At 44.2% G+C, this 9,668-nt stretch overlaps 1 protein-coding gene across 1 annotated transcript; it reads right to left on the bottom strand.

The window, feature by feature from the left end:
• Nucleotides 1–3,479: 3,479 nt before the first annotated feature.
• LOC139462627 (mucin-2-like) lies at nucleotides 3,480–6,137 on the bottom strand. Its single transcript, XM_071244459.1, has one exon. It carries the CDS (start codon nucleotides 6,135–6,137, stop codon nucleotides 3,480–3,482), a length of 2,658 nt encoding a protein of 885 aa, XP_071100560.1.
• Between the last annotated feature and the right edge of the window lie 3,531 nt (nucleotides 6,138–9,668).

Here is a 9,668-nt window from a genome sequence, read left to right as displayed (position 1 = left end):
AATGCTTCTATAATTATATGACATTTTGTATAAATGTTACACCAGGATAACTTATACAAGCACTAGGTGTGGATCCAATTATCATATGAAAACTTAGTATATATGTTATATCATGATAACTATTTAACTATGTTGACTTAACTTTTGTCTTTATTGAAAAGTATGTTTTGGAGATGGGTTCTCATTACCTTAGGCTAGCATCTATCTAAAAAGCTGTAACTGAAACTACTAATATTTTGTATTTGAATTTTTCATGGATCCTAATATGTATTACTTGCTCTTCTATAATTATATGAAATTTTGTATAAATGTTACACCAAGATAACTAATAAAAGCACTTGCTGAGGATCTAATTATTATATGAAAACTTAATTAAAAACTTAGTATAAATGTTATATAATATACATTAAATATATTCAAAATAACTGTTATGCTTAACGGGTAACAGCTGAGACTGGTCCTCCTCGTGATGGTCCTCCTCGTGATGGTCCTCAGAGTGATGGTAATGGGCAGGTCGTTGTCCCTCGGTCCTGTGCTTCAAAACATCAGCCAATTCTAATCTCCTGGATACAGACATTCAATGCACTTCCTGATCCAACAGAATGATAAATGGAAGTCCTGACCTCTCGATGAGGCTGACCACTACTGGGATTGATGTTGGCAGTGTGATGGTCAGATCTACGTAGATTACTGTCACTGGGAATTGATGAGGAGCATGACTGACCCAAGACAGAGATGAGGTTACGGCCACAAGGATTGTACTCTAGGGAATGTTGGTAGATACGGACCGAAATAGAGATATATACAGTCCTATTGTACATCATGGAATGTTGGTAGATACGGACCTAAATAGAGATATATACAGTCCTATTGTACATCATGGAATGTTGGTAGATACGGACCTAAATAGAGATATATACAGTCCTATTGTACATACATCCAGAACTTGCGTGTGTCCTATCCTGTGTGGGGATTTTGGGTTTAGAATTAGTCCGTAGGTATTCTAGTCATAAGTGGCGATGAAATGGATGACTTGTTGGATTGTGTGCCTTTGAACTCCAAAAGTGTCAATCATTGCTCACAATGTTGATCACTTGATTGTCTGGTCAAGATTTGATTATTAACAGGCCGACATAATGTGGCTGGAATATTGCTGGATTGTCTGGTCCAGGCTCAATTATTTACAGGTCAACATAAAGTGGCTGGAATATTGCTGGATTGTCTGGTCCAGGCTCAATTATTTGCAGGTTGACATAATGTGGCTGGAATACTGTTGAATTGTCTGGTCCAGCCTCGATTATTTACAGGTCGACGTAAAGTGTCTGGAATATTGCTGGATTGTCTGGTCCAGCCTCGATTATTTACAGGTCAACATAAAGTGGCTGGAATATTGCTGGATTGTCAGGTCCAGGCTTGATTTTTTACAGGTCAACATAAAGTGGCTGGAATATTGCTGGATTGTTTTGTCCAGGCACAATTATTTACAGGTCGACGTAATGTGTCTGGAATATTGCTGGATTGTCTGGTCCAGGCTCAGTTATTTATAGGTCGACATAATGTGTCTGGAATATTGCTGGATTGTCTGGTCCAGCCTCGATTATTTACAGGTCAACATAAAGTGGCTGGAATATTGCTGGATTGTCTGGTCCAGGCTCAATTATTTACATAACATAAATGTGGTTGGAATATTGCTGGATTGTCTGGTCCAGGCTCAATTATTTACATAACATAAATGTGGTTGGAATATTGCTGGATTGTCTGGTCAAGGCTCAATTATTTACATAACATAAATGTGGTTGGAATATTGCTGGATTGTCTGGTCCAGGCTCAATTATTTACATAACATAAATGTGGTTGGAATATTGCTGGATTGTCTGGTCCAGGCTCAATTATTTACATAACATAAATGTGGTTGGAATATTGCTGGATTGTCTGGTCCAGGCTCCATTATTTACAGGTCAACATAAAGTGGCTGGAATATTGCTGGATTGTCTGGTCCAGGCTCAATTATTTACATAACATACCGTGTTTGACGTAACAAGCGCCCCAATCTAATAAGCGCCCACGGCGAGATTTGCTTATATATTGGCTGGTGAAGAATCCCAATTAGCACCCCTTCCGACCCCTATTTGCTTATAATACACACCCCTTCCTTCCCCTATTCGCGTATAATAGACATTTGTGTGTTATATGCACCCTTTATTATTGGCAATTAAATTCTGGAAAACTATATCTGTCGTACATAAACATTTCAGGCTGTCAACATAAACCACTAAATTTATCTTTAAACTCTGTGTTTTTGACCAAAATGATATTCTCATAAGAGCCCCCTATTTCTAATTTTGAGAGCGCCCTGGGCGCTTATTATGTCGAATATGGTAAATGTGGTTGGAATATTTTTGCTGAGTGTTAAGCAACAAACACCCACACTCCATGAATCCTTGGGAAATGTTTGCATATTCATGAAACTGCTCTCATTTTGACAAAAGTCCAGTGTCCTCCCTCCCCTGCTGGAGTTGTGTGAAGACCAGTTCCACAAAGCGATCTTAGTGCTACGACTGTTGTAAGTCTATGTTAAAGTATGGGAGTTACGATCGACTTAGCGCTAAGATCGCTTTGTGGAACGGGGCCCAGATCCAGGAAGCAGACAATGTAATGTAAAGGATGGTTAACCAACTTGCTGCACTGAAACAGTGACAAAACATGTCATAAGACATTTCAGCATATATACATCACTTGGTACAAAAACGAATCATTTTCACAGAAAAATAAATACAGGATTGTAAAATGGCTATTTCAGATGGAAATATATTGTAAGTGATGCTTGATGTTTTTACAAGTGTATGTACCTCCTCCATTGAGTCTGTAATGGGAAGAGACAGTGTGTTAAGGCTGAATGGCACTTTATGATCTCTGTCACACTGTTCTTTGTGCTATGATGACTCCGGATTGCATCACTCATCAAATGTCTTTCTTGTTATTCATGTCCAGTCAGATGAGAGAAGCCCTTTGGATGCTTTGTCATTCCTGAGAGCCTTCATGTCAGTATGTACATCAGGGAATGTTGGTAGATACGGACCTGAATAGAGATGTATGTATAGTAATTGTGTCCAGTCAGATGAGAGAGACCCATTGGATGCCTTTGTCATTCCAGCTTTCTGTGTTTTGGATGATGCCGTCTACTAAATGAGTTGGTGGTCTGTGTGAATGCGAGATGTCACAGATCCCAGACCCAAGAGAACACAGCTTCTATATCTGGTAATCCTTAAATTGAAGTCACAGATTTAGTGTCAGAGTTGGCCCGAGGGTCGCTGGGCGGGAAGACGTTCCTGATCTGGGCAGGCTTGGTCACACAGACAATTAACCTTGCTGGATCCTTGTTATAAGGCCCGATCAGACACACAAGAGGATTTGATAGAACTGGAATCTAGGTTATTTAGTGAAAGGTTTGCATGACAGCTGACACAAGACTGCTGTGACTATTCATGTGTGGACAGAGGCTGTGGGGTGGTTGTGAGTGGAGTTGGTGAGGCTGTGTGGTGTTTGTGAGGGAAGTTGGTGAGGCTGTGGGGTGTTTGTGAGCGGAGTTGGTGAGGCTGTGTGGTGTTTGTGAGGGAAGTTGGTGAGGCTGTGTGGTGTTTGTGAGTGGAGTTGGTGAGGCTGTGGGGTGTTTGTGAGTGGAGTTGGTGAGGCTGTGTGGTGTTTGTGAGGGAAGTTGGTGAGGCTGTGGGGTGGTTGTGAGTGGAGTTGGTGAGGCTGTGGGGTGTTTGTGAGCGGAGTTGGTGAGGCTGTGGGGTGGTTGTGAGCGGAGTTGGTGAGGCTGTGGGGTGTTTGTGAGTGGAGTTGGTGAGGCTGTGTGGTGTTTGTGAGTGGATTTGTTGAGGCTGTGTGGTGTTTGTGAGTGGAGTTGGTGAGGCTGTGTGGTGTTTGTGAGCGGAGTTGGTGAGGCTGTGGGGTGTTTGTGAGTGGAGTTGGTGAGGCTGTGTGGTGTTTGTGAGTGGAGTTGGTGAGGCTGTGTGGTGTGTGTGAGTGGAGTTGGTGAGGCTGTGGGGTGTTTGTGAGTGGAGTTGGTGAGGCTGTGTGGTGTTTGTGAGGGAAGTTGGTGAGGCTGTGGGGTGGTTGTGAGTGGAGTTGGTGAGGCTGTGGGGTGCTTGTGAGTGGAGTTGGTGAGGCTGTGGGGTGGTTGTGAGTGGAGTTGGTGAGGCTGTGGGGTGTTTGTGAGTGGAGTTGGTGAGGCTGTGGGGTGTTTGTGAGGGAAGTTGGTGAGGCTGTGGGGTGGTTGTGAGTGGAGTTGGTGAGGCTGTGGGGTGCTTGTGAGTGGAGTTGGTGAGGCTGTGGGGTGTTTGTGAGTGGAGTTGGTGAGGCTGTGGGGTGTTTGTGAGGGAAGTTGGTGAGGCTGTGGGGTGGTTGTGAGTGGAGTTGGTGAGGCTGTGTGGTGTTTGTGAGGGAAGTTGGTGAGGCTGTGGGGTGTTTGTGAGTGGAGTTGGTGAGGCTGTGTGGTGTTTGTGAGTGGAGTTGGTGAGGCTGTGTGGTGTTTGTGAGCGGAGTTGGTGAGGCTGTGGGGTGTTTGTGAGTGGAGTTGGTGAGGCTGTGGGGTGTTTGTGAGTGGAGTTGGTGAGGCTGTGGGGTGTTTGTGAGTGGAGTTGGTGAGGCTGTGGGGTGTTTGTGAGTGGAGTTGGTGAGGCTGTGGGGTGTTTGTGAGTGGAGTTGGTGAGGCTGTGGGGTGGTTGTGAGTGGAGTTGGTGAGGCTGTGGGGTGGTTGTGAGTGGAGTTGGTGAGGCTGTGGGGTGCTTGTGAGTGGAGTTGGTGAGGCTGTGGGGTGGTTGTGAGTGGAGTTGGTGAGGCTGTGGGGTGTTTGTGAGCGGAGTTGGTGAGGCTGTGGGGTGTTTGTGAGCGGCGTTGGTGAGGCTGTGGGGTGTTTTTGAGTGGAGTTGGTGAGGCTGTGGGGTGTTTGTGAGTGGAGTTGGTGAGGCTGTGTGGTGCTTGTGAGCGGAGTTGGTGAGGCTGTGTGGTGTTTGTGAGTGGAGTTGGTGAGGCTGTGGGGTGTTTGTGAGCGGAGTTGGTGAGGCTGTGGGGTGTTTGTGAGCGGCGTTGGTGAGGCTGTGGGGTGTTTGTGAGTGGAGTTGGTGAGGCTGTGTGGTGCTTGTGAGCGGAGTTGGTGAGGCTGTGGGGTGTTTGTGAGCGGCGTTGGTGAGGCTGTGGGGTGTTTGTGAGTGGAGTTGGTGAGGCTGTGGGGTGTTTGTGAGGGAAGTTGGTGAGGCTGTGTGGTGTTTGTGAGTGGAGTTGGTGAGGCTGTGGGGTGTTTGTGAGTAGAGTTGGTGAGGCTGTGGGGTGTTTGTGAGTGGAGTTGGTGAGGCTGTGTGGTGTTTGTGAGGGAAGTTGGTGAGGCTGTGGGGTGTTTGTGAGCGGAGTTGGTGAGTCTGTGTGGTGTTTGTGAGCGGAGTTGGTGAGGCTGTGGGGTGTTTGTGAGTGGAGTTGGTGAGGCTGTGTGGTGTTTGTGAGTGGATTTGTTGAGGCTGTGGGGTGTTTGTGAGTGGAGTTGGTGAGGCTGTGGGGTGTTTGTGAGTGGAGTTGGTGAGGCTGTGTGGTGTTTGTGAGTGGATTTGTTGAGGCTGTGGGGTGTTTGTGAGTGGAGTTGGTGAGTCTGTGTGGTGTTTGTGAGCGGAGTTGGTGAGGCTGTGGGGTGTTTGTGAGTGGAGTTGGTGAGGCTGTGTGGTGTTTGTGAGTGGAGTTGGTGAGGCTGTGTGGTGTTTGTGAGTGGAGTTGGTGAGGCTGTGGGGTGTTTGTGAGTAGAGTTGGCGAGGCTGTGGGGTGTTTGTGAGTGGAGTTGGTGAGGCTGTGGGGTGTTTGTGAGTGGAGTTGGTGAGGCTGTGGGGTGTTTGTGAGCGGCGTTGGTGAGGCTGTGGGGTGTTTGTGAGTGGAGTTGGTGAGGCTGTGGGGTGTTTGTGAGCGGAGTTGGTGAGGCTGTGGGGTGTTTGTGAGTGGAGTTGGTGAGGCTGTGGGGTGGTTGTGAGTGGAGTTGGTGAGGCTGTGGGGTGTTTGTGAGTGGAGTTGGTGAGGCTGTGGGGTGTTTGTGAGTGGAGTTGGTGAGGCTGTGGGGTGTTTGTGAGCGGAGTTGGTAGGACCTTATCTGTCATGGACACAGTGAATGTTAATAATGCATTCAGTATTCGGTTATAATGTAAGGCCAGTTTTCTGGAAAATTGGTTTATGGGTTCTGCTGTAATTAGAAGAAATAAGAAGTGGTAATATATAAAATCTGGAAGCATTGTCCACAGGAAATACACAATTTGGTTCACCAATAAACAATTGGGCATAGTTGTTTGACAAATATCTTAAAAGTCTTCTTTTTTCTCATACTGAGTAGGATTTATAAACATCCTGTCCTGAAGTTGTATGATGACAAAGGCAGTGTTGGTCAATGTACTTGTTTAGTTGACCTTCCATTGTGTGGAGTCTTGTAATGTAAAATGTAAATCTTACCCCAACCTTTTAGACTCATGACATTTTGCATTTCGGAGAATTTATTTTGATTTTTGTTACAATGACAATCATTCTTCTGTCTCGTGTTCAAGACATACAGTACTGCTTCTCCAAAAGGAGGAGACTATCATTTTCTAGTTCAGCGGGGACGAGTAACTCGGGTACTCAGGTCAGGCTGGTCCTGAGTAGGAAGAGTACCTACCGGTCTACCGGCCTAGCGGTCTACCTGCAGTCATGGTTAGGCACATGATATATTGTTTTATTAATGACAGTTACAATATGTTTACACTGTAAGTCACAAATGTTCCCATTTTTTTCTGTTGATGCACGCATTCCTTCTGACCTTAAGTAAAACAATTCCTGATCGGACATTTTGTACTCAACTCTGGAGACGTACAGCGGGTAGCTGGGAGTGAGTGAGTGAGTTAATGCTTTACGTCACATCGGCAATATTTCAGCCATATCGTGACGATTGGGTAGCTGGGAAGGGTCAGCTAACAGGGATATGGGTAACCCGGTAGTAGATCAAGACCTCTCTCAGCCATATTTTCTCATTTGTTGTAATACCTGAAACACACAAAAAATTCAGGACATCCAACATATTCGCAAACATTTTCTAGTTTTTGTCATAAGTGAGACAAAATTAATTTTCACTGAAGTTCTATTCGATTTAAATCCCATACTCACCCTCCAAATATCAAATGATTGGTTGATATAAGATCGTACATCTAGATTTGTCATTGGTTGCAGAGCTGTGTACTACAGTGGATGAGTTTAAAGAAACGCTGCCTCAGTCCACTGGCCACGATGATAACCACCAACATATGAGGATGCAGTTAATCTGTCCGGGGCAGTTAATATTGTCAGCGTGCGCCGCGAGGGGGGACTTGATTATGATGTTGTATTTATCACCTGAAGTCATTTTTGTGAGAATTGGCAAGATGTAGGAAATTGTGTCGCTGTGAAGATACGTCAGCCAGCCCACCCCCAAGCTAACCCTAACACTAGTTTGCTCACACGTGTCACATGAAGTGTAGCCTGTCACAGAACTTGCAGCCGATATCTTGAAACATGAATCATCAGTCAGTGAAGATCTGAGTTCGAACTGGTCTTCAGCAATCCATGCTGGTTGTAGAGGTGACTAACAGAATTGAGTGGTCAGTCAATCATTGGATTATCTGGTAAAGATTTGGTTATTTCCAGACCGCCTTCACACAGCTGCAATATTGTTGAGTGCAGCATTAAACTGCAAACAAACAATTACTTACTAAAGCCTGTTCAGGAGACTCACTAATTACAGTGTTGTTTCCTTGAAATGAGCTCCATAACATGGGCCCCTATTGTTTCTGCTCAGATTTGACTGCTGCCACTACAGCAATGGGATGTTTTTCACAACCGCCTGTTTGTATGTGCACAGACCTGTGTGTGGACCGGGTGTCTAATCTTTGAATTAGAAGCCATGGCTAATGTAGCGGCCATAAAATATAAGATTCCTGTGATGGGAATCGAACCACGGACCTTCTGATCAGGAGTCGGACGCCTTGTCCATATGACCAAAGAGGTTAACCCCGTCAGTAAACTGACAAAGTAAGGATGTCATCTGTGGGATGACTCCACGCCCTGCTACATACTCCCCCGTCAACAGAAGGCACGTCCCGGGCCGCATAGTAGGGTACTTAGGCTTATTTTGCTCAAATTTAATATGAACATGCTCACCCCCACATTAGGCACCAATGTAGCGGCCATAAAATTTCCGGATCCCGTGATTGGATTCGAACCACGGACCTTTTGATCCGAAGTTGGACGCCTTGTCCCATATGACCAAAGAGGTTAACCCCTTCAGCAAACTGACAAGGTAAGGATGTCATCTGTGAGATGACTCCACGTCCTGCTACACTAACATTCAAAGAAACTTAGAACCAAAACCTTTTTGAAAACCTACGAGGGCAAGCAGATTCACATGAAGCATGGTCCCTGTGCCTTTGGCACATACATCTCACTCATTTGTGGCTTCGGGTGTGAAAAGTCCTGGGGCAAATATGCAATTCATGTTGGACCAACTTGAGCACATCTATTAACACACATTAATGTTGCTTGCTCATGTGGATGGGCCTATTATGAACCAACATAATTCTGATCCAGAAAAGATATAAATCACATATAATTTTCACGAAACTTCTACCTCTATTACATATCTGCCATAAATCCTGTATTTGGCTTCAATCACACTAACTAAAATTTTCAGATTTTCAACAGACGTCCCCTTCACTGTCAATTGCACACAATTAGTTGACCCCAAGTAGTCTCGGAACCACCCATGCCGTAACGTCACAATGATGGCCATATCACATTTTTTCCTGTGTGTGCTAGAGTCAACACCTACTATAGTAGTAGTGACAACCTAGCACCTGCTAGTAGATCACATTAATCTTAAATTATTCCTATAAGTTTAGTTTAATAACAGACATATAAATAAATATATATTAAAGAAATAGTGCTGCTTGATGTAATTATGTCAGTGTTAATTCCACATGGTTTCTTCCATGTCGTATTGCCTGTAGTACATTCGCTAGCCTTCGCTACAGACTTTGCAAGTATAGAATCGATTACTGCTGGCAACATATGGACTTTTGTGAAATTGTTCCATCATCAAAGTAAATTAAAGTTGGAAAAAAAGAAGTTCCATCATTGTCAAGAGGTGTTTAACTGACAATTCAGTTAGTTAATGCATGGTCAAAAATGAAGGAGCCATGGTTCAAAAGATGTTAGCGGTTTCATGCCTGATAGTTTTTTATAACATTGGAACATATTTTATGCATGAATGAATGACATTAAAGGTCAAGGTCACTCATTGTGTAATTTAATTTTGGACAAAATTTTATTTATGATCTCAAGGTGGGGATCACAACTGCATTGGTTTTGGTTGACCTCTGTATCAGGTCAAGGTCATGCACTACAGATCACATGAAAAAATAAACCATAATGAAATAAAAATGTTGGCCTCTTAGTTTTGACAGTTTGGTATGAAGTCATCATATTTGTAACACCACCTTAGTTTACAATGAGAAACTTTCTCTCAGATTGAAGAAACTTAATAAACATGATTCTTCGACGGAGTATAGATAGTTTCCAATAAGAATTTATAAAGACCTTTGAGGGTTAAGGTCAAGAGTGGTTGCATGAAG

The sequence above is a fragment of the Haliotis cracherodii genome, unplaced genomic scaffold (assembly GCF_022045235.1).
Source record: "Haliotis cracherodii isolate W230 unplaced genomic scaffold, xgHalCrac1.p SCAF_15, whole genome shotgun sequence".
Lineage (NCBI taxonomy): Eukaryota > Metazoa > Mollusca > Gastropoda > Lepetellida > Haliotidae > Haliotis > Haliotis cracherodii.
The sequence above is the reverse complement of the archived record's forward strand: the minus strand, read 5'-3'. Positions and strand labels throughout refer to the sequence as shown.

Bases quoted from the DNA above. Each gene is read 5' to 3' on its own strand.
- LOC139462627 (XM_071244459.1), bottom strand. From the start codon at position 6,137: ATGACAGATAAGGTCCTACCAACTCCGCTCACAAACACCCCACAGCCT.